Source organism: Oreochromis aureus, linkage group 11 (assembly GCF_013358895.1).
Source record: "Oreochromis aureus strain Israel breed Guangdong linkage group 11, ZZ_aureus, whole genome shotgun sequence".
Taxonomy (NCBI): Eukaryota; Metazoa; Chordata; class Actinopteri; order Cichliformes; family Cichlidae; genus Oreochromis; species Oreochromis aureus.
The window spans coordinates 13,305,635-13,326,768 of record NC_052952.1 but is presented as its reverse complement, the minus strand read 5'-3'; the positions used below and the strand labels follow the sequence as shown (position 1 = coordinate 13,326,768).

General features: G+C 40.5%; 1 protein-coding gene across 1 annotated transcript; it reads right to left on the bottom strand.

The window, feature by feature from the left end:
* Window positions 1-2,346: 2,346 nt before the first annotated feature.
* LOC116326760 (hepcidin-like) lies at window positions 2,347-3,074 on the bottom strand. The gene is made up of 3 exons (XM_031748175.2): window positions 2,886-3,074; window positions 2,723-2,800; window positions 2,347-2,590 (listed from the first exon to the last, which is right to left on the bottom strand). The coding sequence occupies exons 1-3, from the start codon at window positions 2,970-2,972 to the stop codon at window positions 2,504-2,506; spliced, it is 252 nt and encodes an 83-aa protein (XP_031604035.1). The 5' UTR covers window positions 2,973-3,074; the 3' UTR covers window positions 2,347-2,503.
* Between the last annotated feature and the right edge of the window lie 18,060 nt (window positions 3,075-21,134).

The following is a 21,134-nucleotide window of genomic DNA, read 5'->3' as shown; positions in this document are numbered from 1 at the left end:
TAAGAAATGTTTAAAGAAGAAGCGTTTAGCTAACATTGACTGGACTGCGACTGGATCTCATCCCTCTTGAGCTGTTGTGGGAACAAGATGATAAGGCAACCAAAACATGTCAATCAAAGCTGTGCAACTTATCAGAGCTGCTTCAGGATGCATGGAGTAGAATTTCTCCAGATGACCTCAACAAACTGACAGCTAGAATGCCAAAGATCTGCAGGTCTGCAAAAGGTTCTTTGAGATTGCAAAGTCTGAAAGATTATTATTAGCTTGAGTCAAATCATTATAAAAACTAACATATTATCTGCAGGACCACAGACCTTTGAATATATAACTGTAAAGGAAACCCATCAAACCAAGTTTGTTACTACTCAGGAAGTCCTGTTGTGTAGGGCAAAATTGCCTTCACGTGTACTTTCATCAGCAATGACGAGATGGGACTTTTTCAGGTTGATATAACCATATTCTGTTGTTTATTGTGGACAGCTACAGGTACCTTGGTGTTCATCTGAACAATAAACTGGACTGGACTCATAATTTAGACGCCCTCTACAGAAAAGTGCAGAGCAGGCTGTACCTGCTGCAGAGACTCAGGTCGTTTGGAGTGGAGGGCCCACTCCAAAAGACCTTTTATGACTCTGTGGTGGCCTCAGCCATCTTTTACGATGTGGTCTGCTGGAGTGGCAGCATCTATGCTGGGGACAGGAAGAGACTGAACAGGCTGATCCGGAGGGCCAGCTCTGATCTAGGATGCCCTCTGGACACAGTGGAGGTGGTGAGTGACAGGAGAATGGTGGCTAAGCTGTCATCCCTGTTGGACAACATCTCCCATCCCATGCAGGAGACTCTGACAGCACTGAGCAGCTCCTTCAGTGGCAGGCTACAGCACCGACGGTGTGGGACGGAGAGATTTTGCAGGTCTTTCCGCCCCACTGCTGTCAGACTCCACAACAAAGACTTCAACTGACCAAACACACACATCCACACGTGCAGTAGCAGTAATACTAAGGGCAATACTCTTTTCTGGCATCGTTGTATTATACTCAGTTGTATATAGCATTTATATTCTTTTTATTCTATTGTATATAGTATTTTATTTTATTTTATTCTATTCTATTGTGTACAGTTGTGTACAGTATCTTATTCTTATCCTATTCCAGTGTTTTTCTAATTTTTCGTATGTAACAATCAGCATTCATGGCGCGTACTTTAAATCTCATTGTGCATTTGTACATTCTCATTAGCAGATGCCTTCGTCCAGCCCACCTCCTCCTCATCCCCACCTCTCATCACTCAGGCTCCTCTGAAGCCTCCATCTTCATCTCCACTACCAGGGTCTAGACTCCAAGGGGTCCTGCTCCAATTCCTACTACCGCTGGGGTACCGTTCCACAGAGACGGGCCATCAGAGTCTGACCGCCAAATACCTGTATCTAAATTCTGTACATCAAAAAAATCATGTTCATTTCTTTCTAATGATCTCTTTTTGTTGAACTATCTTTGTGCTATATTCACTGACATAGTTCATTTAATATTTTCTTCAATTTCTGCGAAGATTTCCTCAGTTAGCATTAGCTGCTGCACAGGTTCCCTTTATGTGTGCTATTTTTATGAGCAGTGATACTTGCAGCTAGTGACCTTATCCGTACAGCTGACTGTCTGCATGTGAGTTTTGCAGAAACTCTGTAAATTTGCAGAGTTTTGCAGAAAATACCCTGGGTTACACTCTCACCCTTACAGACCTTTTAGTCAAAAAACTGTCACGGAGCGCCATTACACCAAGTTTGTTCCTGCTAATTCTTCTTTTGCGGAAAAACAAACAAACAGTTTTTATCAGTATTCAGCAGCAGTAACCTGAAAAAAGTACGTTCAGGTAGTTGTTTCAATTTGGTGTAACAAATTTGAATCTAACTTTAGTCTGATATTGTGATACTACCTGATTGATTAGCATGCTAGCTTGCTAATTAGTTATTACAGAGTTTGCTTTAAGCTAGTGTTCCTGAAATTAGATATTATTTTGTACTACAAGCTCGAGCTGACTAATACAAAAACAAACAGATCAATTAATCACTGTATAATTGACTTTCTGCGAGACTTGGAGAAGTATAGCTAGCTGAAGATGCTTTGTTATGTTATGCTATTGCTTTAATATAGAATTTTGTTTTTAGCTATAGCTGCTATATTTATAATAGTAAGGTTCTGTTTTAATCAAGAATTCTTCCAAACTACCTACCTTAGCTGGAGTTTAAATGTTTAACTAATGTAATTAAGGTGTTTATCAGTGAGGTAACTCTTTTTTTAACATATAGGTTATAGAAAAAAGTCTGTAGACATACAAAATAACACTGAAATGTATTATAGTAATGCGACATTTTATTGTTCATGCATTTATTTTTTGCAAACTATTCATGTTACACAGTTGTGCATAGAACAGCACAGGAAAAAACAGCTGCATTTTTCTTTTAAATTTCAAAGTTGCCAGCTGATAAAAGGAGTAAAAACATATCAAGTTAGGCATAGCAGCACCTCCAGCAGACTTTGCCATTACAGCACCTGCCACAAAAGATACCACGCTTTTGTCTTCCATTGTGCAGCATCTATGTAAAAGACAAGAAACATGAGTACAGTGTTCATCTTCAGCCTTACAGCTCACTCTTGTTTGTGCTCTGTAGCTCCCTGCTGGGCACTTTTAAATTAGCCCAATCATTCATTCAAATATCGCTGCTCACCTTCCACGAGTTCACTGATATCTCTTCAGGTTCTGCAGCTGGATTGTCAGTGTTCATTAGCTCCACCAGCATTTGCTCCTGTTAATAAGTTGTCATGTTTAGAGCGAGAAACTTCTACACAAAAGAGTTATTAATACTGTAATAGTTAAGGTTAATTTCTTACTTCAACAACAGGGACAGCAGAGCTCCTCAGAATACACATGAATGTGACCACAATGGCCACTGTAACTGCAGCTGTCAGTGTCTTCATCTTAAGAGGTTTTAGCTTAAACTTCTTGCTCTTCTCTGATGTTTTGATGTCTCTTGTTGTCAGCTCTTTGAGATTTTCTGATCCAATGGCTGAGTATACAAAATGTGCCAGTATTTATATCCCCTCAGGCTTTTGTTGCCTCATAATTGGCAACATACACGAGATGCTCGGAATGCTGGAAAAATGGGTGAAAAATTTCCAAAGACTGGTAAATTTGGAATTTCTTCATGTTTTACTCAAGTGTCTGCTCAATCGTTAACTCTTTTCTACCTGTCATGTCTGTGAAAAATGTTTAAAACCTAACTGCGGACTCTGTTCATTGGTAGTGTATTATTACTGCAGTTTTTGCAATAACTAAAATCCCAGGCTTCACTGTGCCTTTTGAACTGTGTGCTTGACTACAATGTCATGGTCAACAAATGATGAAATGTTTTTGATAAAGCAGGAGCTTGACTTATCTTTGAACCTCTGTTGAATATACTACCAGCCACATAATAAAGCTCTACCTTCATTTTTTTATTACACAAATGATTTTTTTATCACATCTCTGACATTAACAGCATGACGTAAAGAATAAAGTTCACTTTTCCGAAATTAATGAATGCATAAACTACTGATAAACGAAAAGACAAAAGAATGGACATAAAGAATTTTTAAATTTGTAATTTAAGATTGGATACTCTTTGATAAAAGTATAAATCTGTATATGAATGTCTACATTTTTCTTGAAGTCGGGTCCTTTGTGAATTCACCAGTTTAAATGTGATCAGTGATACAACATCGAAAATATAGAGGAATATGTTACACGAACTATAAAAGATTGAAACCATATTATGTATTTAGAAGTATGGGATTGTGGAAAGTAGCAATAGGACATAAATAAAAGATAATCAAACGCTTGTTTGTAGCCTACATGTGGGTGATTACCAAATCCACCTGAACATGATTAAAAATAGCAAATTGACAAAAAAAATGTCTTCTTAAAAGTTATACATGGAATAAACTAGTGAGATTTCTTCTCCTGACGTATGGTAGAGTCTGCTGATACATTATTTACATTCAGCTGGGTCACTGTTGCCTCATTGTTGGCAGCATGTAACTGCCTCCAGGAGAGGGCTTGGAAATTGCTGTGAATGGTTATGGGAAATGAGAATTTCTTGATTTTTTTGGCTGCACAGTCTGTAACTAAATCAAATCAAACCACATCTTTTAAATCAAATTATTTCTGTAAGATGGAGCCCTGAGTTCTACACGTGAAGTAAAAATATGTATCCGTTACAACTTAGCAAAGAGAAAGCCAGCACTAGATCAGGTGCTGCATAGCTGCTCTACACTGATGTAAAAATTCTTCAACAAGATGACCTACTACAGTTTTCTGTTTTTTTATTGCTCCAGTTTTTCACTGGAGGTTCATATCACTCAGATGCAATATTAAATAAGCTCAGATTAGGTTACAATACAACCACAACACTTTGCCTCTTCATAAACCTCATTGATAACAACTAAAAGCTTACTATGTTATATGCCACCTGTATGAAAGAAATAAGGAGATCATTTCCATTCATCTTCATTTTTTAAAATCCTTGTTATAACTTTGAGAAAGCACGAGAGCTGAAATAGTTCATGGTGTTTCTCTTAAGCTATTCATCTACTTGTACCTTTAAAAGTTTCACTGGTTCCTCCTCATGCGTCCATCAAACAATTTTGCATATACCCATTATTTTATATTTATGCTACTGCAGTTGTAGTTTATGTATTTGCCTACAGAGACTCCTGCGCAGTCCTCCAAAATCACAACTCCATGCTGTGCAACGTGTATGATGTGGTGCATTAGCCAAATGCTAATTGGTTAACAATCAAGCTGGAACAGGGAAAGGAGCGACAGCGGCGAAGACCAAGAATATGGCATGAAAAGTACAGACAGTGGCTGCAGTGCACACTCGGTTTCACTTCAGTTCTTTGTATGTTATAAATTAGTTGTTCTCCATGGCTGGCTAATTTACAACAACGCAAGTACTTATTTTTGACACTGCCCCCATTTGACAACAGATGCTCTCTGCAGGTAGATGGATGGTCCGAAGCTGCCAGCGGACTGCCAATGTGCTGCCACAGCCGAAACATAATTTTCCTTTTAGCATTGTAAAAAAACTTTGTAATGTAATCTCACTCCAAGAAATGGAAAGGCAGAACCCTCCTGATTGCAGACAAATGTTAGGATGGCAGCCACTGCAGCTGCAACCCTGAATGTCTTTATTTTCAGAGCAGTTTTGAGTTCTCCCTGTTTGTTTCAAACAAACAGCTGGTATACTCTGTTAAGTTCATGTTGCGTCATCACTGGAAGAACTTGCATGCTTCCAGGAATGGGACTTTTTGACTTTTGGCTATATTTCCTGTTCCACTACATCAACCATGATGTTTATTTTCAGTTACCGTGTGTTTACCTGTGACAAAAAGAGGAAACTCCACAGTATGGTGACCAGATTGCATGGTTCTGTCACTATACAGTCAATGGAAAGTCCTGCTCCAGAGAAAGGTAATATCTTTTGCTTAGGAAAAGGCGGCTTTACAGGCACTAAAATGGAACAGAATTTTCACCACCTTTGCATATTACCTACAGATAAATCACAAATTCACCTTGAGACAGAAATTTCTATTTAACTTAATTCCTAATTGTTTGTATAATTCAGTGGCACAGCTGGCGTGGGGTATGAGGTGAAATCAGGTCACCAGCCCATCAAATGGCCAACACTCAGAGACAGGCACCTATTCACACGTACAGCCAATTTAGTGTTGGTGCAAAAGTATTTGGATAGTGACACAATTCTTGCAGTAAACTCTCTGTATTTACAATAATTATATTGTTTAAGTGTAACCTACACTGTTAAAAAAAAAAAATCCTAAAAAAACAGTAATATTCCGGCAGCTGGGGCGCCAAAATAATACCAGAAAATAACAGAAAATAACTTTCTCATAAAAGTACGGTTATTTTCAGTAATGACAATACAGTTTGTTGCCCTAATTTTACATGGGATTTTGCCTTTTTCAGGTGCTTTTAAACATTAAATTAGGAACATTTTAATGTGATTAAACAATGAAATTACCTTTAAACAAGGTCAATGAATGCAGCAATATGAATAATTATACTTAAATGTACAGAAATATACAGTTAACAGTTGGTTTAAATAATAATGGATTGCATGCCCTGGGACAGAGGCGAGGCTGCCATATCGCACCATTGGCCCCTCACCAGTAGGCGAAGTGTCTTGACCAAGGACACAACGACCGAGAGTGTCCAAGCCGGGGCTTGAACCGCCAACCTTCTGATTACAAGGCAAACTGCCAACTCTTGAGCCACGATCGCCCTAAATAGCAATGATAATAATTATTATTTGATGTAAAAAAAAGTTTATGAGAATCATTTTATATATTTTTCCATAGCATTACATTTGAATTTAACAGTTCAATCTTTCAAATAACGGACACATATTTGTGAAATCATGATACATTTGTGAATGTATGTTAACAATCTAAATATGCATATGTACAAATACATTTAAAAAACAAGAAAATTATGTTTTATTACGTTACAGTGATTTTACGTTAATTTACATTTGAAATGTGAAATCACAGTCTATTTATGTAAATTTAATGATATTCTAGAAGAACAGAACAAAACTGTAAAATACACAGTAAAATACTTTTATATTAGGATTTTTTTTTACAGTGTAGACTATATCTTTCAGACTGTCTTTGACTTAGATGTTGTGAAGGGGTTTTTCTTGACCAATAATCTGCTGTAATTGTCTTATTTGGTCTTTCAAGCCTTTTGGCGTTGTTGACCTGGTCGTTGCATTGTTAAGGATGCACCAGATTATTGATTTGGCTACTCCTAAAGGTTTTGCTGCTTGTCTGATAGTCTGCAAAGCCCAAATAAACCTAACAATGGCCTCCTTCACTAGCACTGACATCTCTTTGGACTTCATATTGAAAGCGCCAGAGAAAAGATATTGAATGAAAGCGCAACACTTGGAATCAATCGCAGCTCGTTTATCTGCTTAGTTTGTCACGGAGTAATCAGGGAATCGGCCTCGGCTGGCCACAGAACTGTTTGTCAATCAATTGCACAATCACTTTTGAGTCTGAAAATAGGAAACAGTGTTTAAAAATGGCTTCCATCCATCCGTCTGTGAAGGTTCTCAGTCATCCAGGTCATCGTAGTCTAAGGAGCTTGGAAAGAAAAGCGTCTGGACTTCTTTAAGTTGCTTGAAAACGTTTCACCTCTCATCCGAGAAGCTTCTTCAGTTCTAGGGTCAAATGGTGGAGAGTCCCAGATTTAAACCCTGTGGGAGTATCCCCCCAAGAGGGACAAAAGGACCCCCTATTGATCCTCTACCTAATCACATGAGCCAAGGTGGCTGATTGTGACCTACACCCATTTTCACACCTTGGCTCATGTGATGTGATGTGAACAGGGTTTTTTGTTTGCTTGTGTGTTTTGTTTTTTCCAGTTTTACATCATCCTGCCACTATCGCGCGATTGTGCAATTCTGCTAATCTTTGGTGGAACACAGTGTTCAGTGTGAAGGACTAAATTCCCCATTTTGGTTCCATTTCTAGTCTTATAATACTGCTTAGGAAAAAAAGTGATTATAATGTCATTTTTCCCTTCTAGTAGGCTCATGTTTTCACAGCAAAAATGTTGGAAAGAACTTCCACCTTAGAGTCCTAACAGAATTTTGGCTAAACAAAGATACTGGAGCGTCAGCTGACAGATTGGTCCCTTTTAACTTTACCATGTTTACCACTTTACCATGGTTTTTCTGACTCTAACCACGTCTCATCAACTTTCCCTTGTAAATGTAATTTCATACATCCTCGACTGCAACATAATCCATCATAAAGCAAATGGATTTTGTGAGTCTTAAGAAACGCCATCAGAGAGGATGACTTGGTCAAAAATTGTAGTCCCCTACTCTTGTTTTCTCTCCAAGGTGCTTTTCCCTCTTTCCTTTCTGCCGCCTGCCTGGCAGTTAGTACCACATTCACGAGTAGTGAGACATTTCGATACAATACTGGGAACTGTGCCAAAGCATGTGTAACACAGGAAGAAAATCCAACGCGAGACCATTGTAATTAGTCCAATAAATGTTTTCACTTGGATGTATTAGAAACAAAGCGGGGCTTATTACGACACGCATGGGTTTAATAGTGAGAGCTTGTAAGCGGATGATGTCTTCTGCGCAGAGTCAAAGGGCGCTGCTTTTCTGTGCCAGTGAAACAATTTAACAGGAGCCTTTGCACCAACAAAACCCTATGTTCTGCTACCGTAGAAGAGAGAAAAAAAGGAAGTGATATTTCCTAACGTGAGGATGCAATAAATTTATTGATGAATTGCGCTTAAATTTAAGTTCTTTTCATCATTTTTCACTCGCACTTATAAAAGATATAAATAACAGAATTCCATTGCAGCGACATTCTCGTTTAATTTGCTTTAATTATCTGCTAAGTAACACGGATGCTTATAACTTTCATTAAATCTCTGATGCCTATTAGAAACTTCCATAAATTGCTCAGTGAGGCTGGTTAAACAGGATAACAGAGCTTCTGAAGTGTTTAATACAGCACAGGAGACTGCCATGCTCATTACTCGTCCCAGAGAGGCCCAGAACGACATTTTGTAAGCTGTAATGCCTTCACTTCGGAGATGCAGACACACACAGTTCAGCGTGGCTTTAATGGGCTGAGGCTCCCAGTCAGGGCCCACAAAGCTGTAACGATAGATGTGGCTTTTCCAGAGGGTGTTGGGGAGGGAGGCTCGAGGGGGCAGAAAGGGGGTCAGGCACATTTGCCACTGGGTGTCGGCCGACCTAAACCATTGCCACATGAATGACTTGTGCATGTGTGATTAAAAAGAAAATAGAAGGACAGAGATGTAGAAGAGGGTTTCAAACTGGTTTGGATAGGTAGAAGCACAAAGTAGAAGGGTAAACAGGGAGCAAATATGAAGTGAGGTAGCTGGGTGTACAAAATGGCATCGATGATTGATATGATATCAGGAGCTGGTTTGCATTGTGGTTTCAGTGTGGTAGTGCCTACAAAGCATGCCCTGGCCTCTAATTTGCTTTGGCTCTGACCTGTGTTTGTTAATTAAGCCGAACGATAGCCGGTCAGAACCGAGAGTTTCTCTGGTGCTTCCTGGGAGGCGATATATTTAGCTGTCTCGTGTGGCCCTGCGGGGTGGCCTTGAGGTGACAGAGTTGTCTGTTGCGGCGTGTTCGGTCGCAGCCTGTTACGCCTGTAAAAATGTTTGTGAAGTGAAAAGCCCAGAAAACTGTGGTCTTGTGCCAAAAACGGGTCTTCATTCACTGAGTATGTAATGACAGAGCAAGGCTGCACTTGGTGGCAGTCCTGTGGATGTCGGTCTACTATGAAGTAACTTGGTCTCAGTGTAGTAAACAAACTTCTTTTCATTATTTATTTATTAACCCTTGGAGCAGCGAGTGTGTATAACTGAAGGAAGGAACTGATTTGTGAATTGGCCATCTTCTGTGCAGATCTCATTAAAATGACTTCGACTAAAATTAGCATGGAATCTTAATTTGGCTGGAAAGTTAATTAATCCATATAACTTTCAAGGAAGGCTCGTAAAGACCTGCGCTCATATGGCTGTAATACGTTATTGGAGACTTTTGCAATGGAAATGCTTAGTCTTCCAGCCACCCAGGAGTATTTAGTAAGCAAAATGGCCTTTTCAACACCACATCTTGTCCCCTTTTCAAATTTCTTAACGCCTACCACTTATTCCAAGCAGGCGGTCGAAATGAGGCACACTGGAAATTGCTCCTGTTTTATCCATGTCGCTTTACACCCCAGCTTTTATAACGTAACGTGGCAAGCATTACACGATGAGGGACTAATGATATATTTTCTCAGCTGGAACGTGGGAATTGCACCGCGGACCCAAAACAGTGTCGAGTCTCAGTAAATTAGTGTGTGCCGCTAAGTGAAAAGTGAACCACTTGCCAGATCTGTGCTGGCTTGGGAGCCATAGGGAAGCTGCTGTGCTACATAATGGGAGTGAGAGCCTCAAGAGATGCTGAACGTATGGGGAAAGGAAGCCCACTGTCAGCGAGAAGTAAGCAAGATACTCTGCAAACCCAGACTTCACCCTCTGACAGCTCGGAAATATCCATTTTAATAAGGGGGAAAAGTGGATTTGGCCAGACATGTTCATCCCTCCATGGAAACCCATCTGTCCTGGTGAGAGGCGACACCCTCACCATGACTTCTAACCAAAGGGTTGAGCACAGCAGACTTCTTCACACCAGTCGGCCCCACAGAATGTATCTGCAGTTTGCTCCTCAGTCTGCTGACTGCTTTACTTTCTCTAAATAAATCTGCCTTTTTGACAACATGTAATATATTTATTTATTTTTTAATCCCATCCTGTCTGGCAGCTTTTGCAATCAGGATTGTGATCTGAATGCATTGTGGTGCCACACATTTTGCTTTTGCAAGAACAGCTACATCTCTGCAGGCACCTCTTTTTCATGCAAATCTTTTGTCTGTTTAATTTTTCATTTCTATTTGTGTTATTTCAGGTATTGAATTATAAGTGCTATAGTATGACAATGTCTAAGGCAATACAGCCAAGAGACAAAACAAAGGAGGTGGGGGTAAAATATAAGGATAGAGTACAAATAGAAATTCACAATGTAATTTGCATTCATTCATGCTCCGATGCTTTTAATTGTACTCTACAGAATTCTAAATGCTAATGCTCAAGCCTCAAACCTATAAACATGATCTCTTTTCAGCTGATCTGCCAATATCTACTACTATAAAAGACAAAAAGTACTGGCCTGGCTAATAATAACACCTACAGGAGCCATTCAGCCATGGAAACCCGTACCATGAGGCTCCCAGTGCACAGCTTTTGTGCTAATGTTCATGCAAAAGGAGGTTTGAGTCAGGACTCATTGACTCTGCTCTGTAACCCCGTGGCTGAGGTCCTGTGGTTCCTTCCACTTTGCAAAAATACCGCTTACAACTGATTGTGGAATATTTAGGAAGAAATTTCACAAATTGCCTTTGTTCTATTACATGATCATACTGGATTCCAGTGAGCGTTTGTAAAGGCAGACTACATGTCTAGGTTCTTGGTTTTATACACCTGTGGCAATAAGACTAAAAACAACTGAATTGATAGACTGCTGTGGGCCCCAGTACTTTTGTCCGGATAGTGCAGCTTCTGATTGAGGAAAGTTTTTTTTAGCTGCATACAAATAGGCTATCTCCAGTGGTGAACACTGGAGATAGGACAGACAGTAAAATTACCCTAGTATCCCAGGGTCCATATGCCAAAGAGCATGACTTGCTAATATCAAATATTTCTTACAGGCAGTGGAGGGATGACTGGAAATATAGGAAAAATTCATTTAGGAAGGACACTCAAAATTCAACTGCCACAATAGAATAATTCTATATTTCTGATGTTACCTTATAGAGTCCATGCAGTTCAGTTTGTAGGAAAAGATCATTTATAGTTCTTCACATTCTTTTCTCAGTGCTGCAGCTGATTGCATGCTCAGTAAACTCAGAGTTAAACACAACAGATAAACTGCCCTGGATGTGTTATCTGGTCAAAATGACAAATGAAAAATGTTTAGGAAAATGCAGCTAGCAAAAGCTGTCAATTATTTGTACTACTACTACTTAAAATACTTTCAATAACAAAATATTTGCTACCAATAAAGACTTCTTTGATGGTTGCTTAAGCTGTTTTTTTCAGTTACAAGAAATGCACACAAAGGATCCAACTCTACATTGGTTAACTTAAATTTAAATGTTTAAGTGAGCCACATTAGCTTTTTTTATGATTTTGATTATAATGGGGCCTTATTTAAAACACATGGATGTAGTAATATTCAACAGCTGCGCCGCTTTGCCTCAGGGGCATTCTTTGTTCGGCTAGGAGGAAGGGAAAAAGGGAAAGGAAAAGAAAAACTTCCACATGCTAACATTTACACAGTGATTTCTTTTAATTGCACTCTACTTTTTAATTTGCCATGGACTAATGCTTTAAAAAAAAAAAAAAAGAAAGAAAGAACTGGAGGCATTTTATTGAAGTCATGCCTTGCACCGGACCAAGCTTTCCTGATTGCTGTGGCCTTGTAGCCTGACTTTTTCCTACCTGACAGCCTACGTTATTCCTTTCATTTGCTAAGTCAAACATGCCACACAGTATTTAGACCCAGTAAGATGAGGGGAACGCACTGACTGGGTGAGCTTCCTCTGGGTTCACTGATGGATTGATAGATTCACTGAGTGAGGGGAAAAGATAAAAAGGAATCATGTTTGAAAGTGGGCTTGAAGTGGATATGCAGACGGCCTCTCCTTATCTGTAAAGGGAAAGGAGAAGAATGTTAAACTGATCGTAATCTAAGCAGCTAGAAGGCAGGTGTAATGTTTAGTTAAACACTTCCAGTCATTAATAAAACATCTGTCAAAGCTGTGAAAATACACCAGAGCTGATGAGATGCATATATATATAAAGTATATATATATAAACTTTGGGCTTTGTCACATGTTGGGCCGACTGATACTGCAGAGGACGTGTCTCATTAAGATTTACATCAAACACCTGATACATGATCTAAAACACGTCAGAGTTTAATGCTCCGATGCAGCACCCTGCAACTTTTTTCCTGCACTGATGAAAAACACCCTTGCCCTGATGAGAAAAGCAACAGTGAATTTTCCCTCCCGAAATTTACGATTATGAGCTGTCAGTTGCTTTGGCTTTATGTCTCTACTGTCTGGCTCCCTGTACTACAGCAGCCACCGCCAGGGTGTGCAGAGAGTCTGGCAGAGCACGGGGTCAGCAGTAAAACAAGCCTGTGTCTGCACTGCGTGACAGCTGTGTCCCCCAGTGTGCATGTGCTTTTCTCAGACCTAAACACAGACATTTGCAAGACTGCTGTAATCGCGATAAAATATATGACAAATTGCTGCTTAGCTAAGAATTTGATCTAATCCTTTCACAACACCCCTCAAAGTTTTGATTTGACCTAAGCCTGTAGATGCTAAAAATGTGCAAGATCAAACATCTATGTTTGCAGATATGTTTAGGTTCCATTTCACTCATTTTTTTTCCCCTCCCTGTTTTGTTAAACAACTTCAGGAGGTGGCCTTTTGTAAAACCTGCAATTAAAACCCAGTTCATACTGCCAAAACCTAATTACCCTCTGTTGTTTCTTTCTCGATTAAATGGCCGTTTCTGTTGACAGCTGCTATAACAGTGATTCAATCTTTGCTAGTTTTGCATTTTGCTCCTCCATCTGGTGCTGCTCCGTTCTGAAAGTGCTACACATTTTATCTCTGAAATAAACAGAGGAAGAACTGGGTAAAGTGTAATATAATGGCTGGAAAACTGATCAAAGAAGAACCATGTAGAAAACTGCAACACCAAAAATAAATAGGAAAAAAAAAAGAGCTAACACTGAGGGCAGTGGTTAGACCACTTTTAGGTCAACAAATGTAATTAAATAAACTAGAGGTGCAGGCTTCTATGCCCGACTCCAAGCAACTGACAGTGAGGCTTTGAGGCTGTTGTTTAACGGGTGTGTACGTAGGCCGGGACTCTTTCCTGGTTTGCACACTATCACAGTCTCCTCAGGCCTTGGACCCACAAGGGACAAGGATTCTGGATCCCTCTTTAAAAGTTGATGTGAATACATGACACTTGATCTCCTATCTACTACAAACACTGCAAGAATGCACATTCTGGTATCAATCTGATAGCAAGTAAATACAGGGCCAGTGCTACCGATACCGATACCAATACTTTTAACCTATAAAAGCAGCTTATGTAAGGAGGAGCAGTGTGTATTGATTTATGAGTTGAATCACGTAATGATTTTAATAATTGTGATTGGTATTTTTTACTTTCCACAGTAATTAATTAACACAACAAAACACTTTTGTCTCTTTCAGCTTTTCATGTATTTTGTAACTGGGTTTTTTGTAGAGCTGGAATGTAAATGTGTCTGCCTCTAAAACACTTTGGGTCTGCTTCTGCTGTTTAAATGTGCTATAGGTTCATTAAAATAGAGGCGATAGTTAAGACAAAAGGGTTTTTGACGGTTTTTTTACAGCGCATATTTGAGGTATATTTTTTTCAGTTCCCCCCAAAAAATAATTTAACATAATTCAGTGGGCTACATACTAACCTTAGAAGACAGAAACACAGTATCGATTCTGTCACGCTGGTATCAAGCTGATACCAATACCAGCAATGACATCGATACTATCGATATTTGCACTGATCTGTCCACTTCTGAAACACTGGAGAAACAAGGGAAAACAAATCAAGTGCCTAAAACATTTACAGCACTAAAACGTTTGCAAGATCTTTTTTCTGTACAGTTTTCATTCATCATTTCATTTCACTTGTGCTCACATGCAATCACTGGCATCTGAATGAGTGCCACCAGCTGTTCATCATGTTGCCCTAAGCTTTGAATCGCTTAACAGCAGGGGAATAATGCGCACTTTAATTTGCATTATTTTAATATTTGCTGATTCGTAAAACACTCGTGCTAAGTCTGCAAAAAGATCGGTAAACTGCATCTTCACATGGAGTCTACGGTACCCTGAAAAGCACACAAGTCCTCCGCCACTTGTTTACTGCACACTCGTACCGTATTTGTTGACATCCTTGATCATGCCACCAAGACAATGTAAACAGATCTGAGGGGTGCTAATCACTCCGGCTGGCTCAGAGTGGATGCTGTGTTTCTGATGAATCGCTTGCGCAGAATAAACAGGAACGCTTCATTAGAGGGGTAAATGGAAAAGTGAGTGTTTATGATCCCAATTACCACCTTTGCTTTAGTGCCTACTTTAATCATAGCCATATTCGTCTTTCTCACTCAGCACTACAAAGCCTCCCACTTCACCACCACACACACACACACAGTCACACACACATACTACAAATAAAACTGAGCTAGACTGAAGCAGTTCTAGCTGCCATGCGATGTGGAAAGGAAAACAACTTTGTCACTTTTACAAGACTGTGTGCCTAAGTTATTGCTATCCCACTTTTTAAAAATCTATTAAATACTTAAGAGCTTTCTTCCAATCCTAAATAATAAGTTTTGTAGAACATGACTCTTCTATTTGCAAATAGCTTAAAAGGACTCTTCCTTCTGGGTCTTCTCTATGTAGACTGGCTTAAATAGTCAAATAACCTGTGGCACATAACCTTTCATCATCATTATAGTTAATCACCGTTCATTTCCAGTTTCACAAGAGCCCACAAGATCAAACATGGAGTATTTTCAGCATTTTTCTATGGCATGGTCTGGAACAACAGTTTGGAATAATTGAAACAATATGCAGCATATCAACACTCACAGTTACTGAACCATCACCACAGTTTGCAGTTATCGTGAAAATGATGTGAGCTCTGTTTGCTCTCTGTCGCTGCCACAGCAAGCGGCATTGCAGGTTCGGTTAGTTATACGATACGCCAGCAACACCATCTTGTGGACACAGCAGGTAAACTCAACACACTGGCAACTACTAATCAAGCCGGGTCACTCCCAGCCATCTGTAGCCTGTGGTAAACAACAGTGTTTGCTTTAAAAAATTAAAAAAGCCTCAGAAGTAAATCAACAAGGAGCTACGGACTTCACTGAACTGTTGGCTGTGATGTGATCGTGAAGCTGCATCAAACGTGACATGAAGATGTGTGCGATGGGGAGGAGAAACACTTGCCCCGGCACAGCAAGAACAGGGCTGCCTCGGTCTCTTGAATCCTCTATGATAAATTATCCAGACGTTCCCTGCTGTTATGACCAACATTTGATTTGTGGTCTTTGTCTCGGAGGCGGCATTTCCTGTACTTGATACATGTTCAGTTTTTTTTTTCTTGCATGTTTCTCATTTCACTGTGTTTCTCCCTTTTTCTTGTTGTGCACGCCAACGATGAGGGCTGGGCTCCTAGTATGGTGAGATGCGACAGTTCAAACACGCTGTGGTTCATTAAAGACATCCTGTTGGCTTCCAGAGGGAAAAAAGATTCCAAACCAGCCTGCTGTTGCTCCGGTCTGCCCTCTAAAACCACAATGGCCAGACCACATCAGCGCTGAAGCTGGAAATCACAGGACAATCGTGGGCAACCGTACACACAATGCCATTTTCATTTGTGTTCTTTTTTCTTGTCCCTGTGCAATATTCAATAGCTGATCCACTATTGACTGCTGCTGTAAGCTGTGCAGATGGCTTCCTGTGATGTTTAATGTCACGTTTGTAGTGGCAGGACGGTCACAGAGGCATTAAATATTGATAAATCCCAACTTTACTGTACTTCACACAATGCTGTATTTTGATTTAATGAGACTTTGACTTTGTTCAAAGTCAGCGGAATAAGGGGGCGCGACCGCTAACTGTAACTAATAGCATTCAGACAGGGGAAACATGCTTCCCAGTGAGCACAAGGAGAGGTTTGGTTTGGGTAAGTCATGTTGTAATGAGCTGAAGGAGTCACCACCTCAGTTGACTCATAGGAAGAAAGTTGATAGCTGAGGTTGGATCCGAAATTGCTGGGATCCTGGAGAAAACGCAAGAAAAGAAATGAGAGTCGAGGATGATCAAAATCAACCCCTGACCTCGTTGTGGACGCCAGTGATGAGTTAATTTGACATCTATTTAAGGAACGGTGGTCTCTGAGAGTAAAGATACATTCTTTTCATAACCCCATATGCACTTATTTATGTGTGTTTCATGTCGCTTCTGTCGAGCAGTGCGTTAGATTAAAGTTGGACAGTGAGACTGTGAAAACCAAAATATTCCAGTGGATACTTGAGCACCGTTGACTCACAGCAAGACGATACTAAGTTCTAATCCACCCACTGGCTGGGGCCTTTCTGTGTGAAGTTTGCATGCTCTTCCCGTACTTGTGTGGGTTCTCTCCGGATAATCTGACTTCCTCCCACAGTCCAAAGACATGCATGGGTTAGGTTAACTGGCAGTAGGTGTGAGTGTGAACACACCCACAAAACATGATACGTTGTTCAAAAATTTCATCAGAGCATAGCATCAAGTCAGTAAGTAGCAGAGGGGGTTGTTGATGTCAGTTTCAGCTGCTTTGATGCTAATGAAAGCAACAACAGGTGCACTATATGGGCAAAAGTGAGATAAAGCCCCAAACCAAGAATGCTTTTACAGGTGGAAGCCACTGACATTTTTTCGCTCCACATCTTTTATGACTGTTTTTTTCATTTGGCTAGGCTCAGTGTCACTACTGGTAGCATTAGGCCCCACATGGATTGCACAGAAGTTGGATAGGTAGTGCAACTCCTCCAGGATGCCACATTAATATACGTGCTATTACCAGAAGGTTTGCCATGTCTCCCAGCACAATCTCAAGAGCATGGAGGAAATTCCAGGAGACAGACAGTTACTCTAGGCGAGCTGGACAGGGCCGCAGAAGGTCCTGAACCCAACAGCAGGATCGAATATTTTGCTCCTTCTTCCATGGAGGAACGGTTGAGCTACAAAATGACCTCCAGCAGATCACTGGTGTGAATGTTTCTGACCAAACAATCAGAAACATAGTTCTGACGTCCTGTAGTGGGCCCTGTGCTCACTGAACAGCACCATGGAGCCCGTCTGGCATTTGCCGTAGAATACCAGAATCAGCAGCTGGACCACTGGTGCCCTGTGCTTTTCCAGGACCGCATGACTGGTTTTATTGTGGGTCAATGATGGGATGGGGAGGCATATCCATGGAGGGACTAACAGACCTCTACAGGCTAGGCAACAACACCCTGACTGCCATTAGGTATCAGGATGAAATTCTTGATGGGTATCTCAGCCTCATGTGGCAAGAGGATGTAAGCAGTTCCTTGAGGATGAAGGAATTACAACCATTGACTGGCCCCCATGCTCACCTGACCTAAGTCCAATAGAACACCCCTGGAACATTATGTTTTAGTCCATCCAACGCAGTCAGATTGGACCTCAGACAAATCCAGGAGCTCAGTGATACCCTGGTACAGATCTGAGATGACACCCCTCAGGACACCATCAGCGGTCTCCTTAGGGCCATAGATACCCCCACTGAGATCTGATGTGTTTTCAAAGTGTTCCTTTAATTTTCTGAGCAGTACACTTGTTAAGAATCTTATCTATTTGATATATTTCTCAGGAGGAGATCAAAACAGATCTATGCAGAGATCTAACATACTTAGATCCAGCAGGTGGACAGAAGAGAGATCCAATTTAATGTTCATGCAACCAAAAATGATTTGAATGTGATGACTTTAGTTCATCCATCTACATTCTTCCCCTTATCTAATTCAGGGCCACATGGGGGCTGGAGCCTATGCAAGCTGTCACAGGGCAAAAAGTGGGGTACACCAGCTGAACTTTGTGCCTCACAGTGGCTAACACAGAAAGACAAAAAATCTTGAGCAGCTTAATGCTGTATGTGTTAACAGCTATGATCGTGTGCCTGCTGTTAATGCTAGCACTGGGATAATTTGTGTGTAATTATCACTGCCAGCAGCCCCTCTTGTGTTACAAGTTATTTGACCCATTAACCAGCTTGTTGCAAATACAGATTTGCAATCAGTGTTGTTCCACTTTGCTTGTGGACTATGTAAGCGCCTTAATATCAGCTATTCTCTTATTTAAAGGCTGCAATAACAAACTGTACAATGTCTGAATGTGTTGCTGTGTAGCATTTAATACCAGGAAAGGTGAGTAATTTGAATTATCAGCAGACAGATAAAGAGCAACAGTTTAGCAGTAGAGCAGAAAGCTCAAATTGTTAAACAGACCAAAAGTACAGTAACAATACATTACTTGTAAATTCTCTGCATAAGTGCTAGAAAGAGTATACGCAGAGCTGCAGTTAAACAACTTGAATGAGTTCAAGTATTCATGCATGCAGTGGAAGTGTGTGTATGTGTGTGTGTGTGGTGCAATACAGTAGCTGTGTACCCAGGGCTCTGATCCAAACAGCTGGTACCCATCTGTTTCTTCTTCTACTCCTGCGGCCTGTGGCTCAGGGAGTGAGGTGCACTGGCATGCGGTGTCTGGGTCTGGACCAGTAGTAGGGAGGTATGCACTGCAGGAGTGTGCGTGTGTGTATGAGTGTGGTTTATGGCGAGTGAGCGCTCCTGTGTGTGTATATGTGGTTTCGCACTAAACTCCTGTATATGTGTATGGACTCGTGGGTGTATACAGCCATGTGTGTGGGTTACGCGTGTTTGTGTATGACTCTGGCTGGCGCCGCATCCTGCATGCCTGTGTGGTGTGACTGTGTGCGCACGAGTGTGTTTGGTGGTTAGCAATAAGTACAATATATTTCCACTTTAATATTGTTGATACCCAGCCGTACCTTACAGCAAACATATCTCAAAGCACTCTGCTGCCCTCTTACTGCCTGCGCAAACTCTCCCATGATGCAGTCTGCTCCAAAAATGACTCATTGCGGAGAGGCGTTCAGTCTTTCCATTTGTTGTTTATGTAAATCATATAGACTTGAACATAACGTTTGCCATACCGTTCCAGATTTCCGTCATTACTTTATGGCTTTACTGCTGTGATCGCTCTCTGAAAATATGTGCTTTCCATCACACAAACACATAAAAAATAAGACTCTTATGATGCTTTAAGCAGAAAAAGGCTCACGGTGGGTAAGGTGGTATTTCCGTTGGGTGAAGAAGTAGATGCCTGAAGAATGTTGAGTGCTTGAGGAATAAGATGATCTTTATTGATGTGGCAAATGTTATGTCTGAGGCTTTGCGGATAAAACAAGGTTCCTTCCAATTGGTTTAATAAGACTGTTCTCATGAGGAATTGGTTAAATAACCCATGACCTGCACTGAACTTAGTCCCAATTTTTGTAGCTTTTGAGGAATTTTTTCTCAAAATTCCACTGGAGGGCAGTGTTGGATGGCTGCCTGAGAATTTCTGGCTGCTGCAGGTGACTGTATATTTTGTGTGTGTATGTGTGTGATTGTAAAAGAAGAGACATCATCAGATGCAGTCTGTTTTGTTCTTTCTTCTCTAAACTTAAAACACAGTAGGCCTACAAGGCACAGTCCCAGCAGGCAACTTTCTTTTCATTTCTTTAAGTAGTCTTCAGTAATAGTTCTTCAGATTTCTTGAAGGACATTCAAAGCTCTTTGGATGTTGGCTGCCTTTTGTTCTGTTCTCTGTCCCACACTGCTTCAATAATACTGAGGTCTGGGCTGTGAAGAGGCCAATCCATGACTGATAATATTTCATTGTGTGTTTTTCTATCTGTGTATGCTTTTACAGCATTTTGATGGAAATTAAATTATTATGTAATTATTATAAAACACCGCTGGCTGAAATGCTGAAAAGCCCCAAACCATGACAGACCCTCCACTGTCTTTTACAGATGGCTATGGGCACTCACTGTCATACCACTCTCCTGACCTTCTCCGTACACAATGACAACGATTTGAACCGAAAAATTTAAATTTGGACTCATCACTCCATCAGACCTGTTGCCATTGATTTTCAGCTCAGTTCTTGTGTATTTTGGCATATCTCAGCCTTCCCTGCTTCACTTGCTTGAGGAATGGCTTCTTGGCAGCCACCTTTCAGTAAATGGATCGTTTGAATGACCAGGTGTATCTCAGAGGTCCTGTGTCAGGTCTTCCTTTTTTTCCTGTTTCTTAAGGACATGACTTTCAGATTCTCTTCATCTGCTGTAGATAGATTTTTTTTCCTTAGAGCTGCTACTTCTTTTGCCTGCGTGTTCTGCTTCCTCCAATGTTTTAAGGACACACTGCACACCATGCTGAGTGAGCCAAGTTTATCTAGCAGCTCTTTGGGAATCACCTTGTCGGTGCATAAAAATACCGTTTTATGCACCGACAAGGTGGTGAGGTCTGTTGTCTTTTTTTTGTACATTAAAATAAAGAAATTGGAACAAGTCTTTTGTAACAGGCTGCTACCAACAAGGATCTAAGACACAACTTAAAATTGGTTCTTTTCTTAGTTTTCTATTATGTGTAAACACCACACAACACAACAAGGAGGCTTTTTTATGCCTGAGTGATTCAAAGGTGAGTGTTAAGTAGCTTAACAAACAAAAGTTCTTTGAAAATGAGT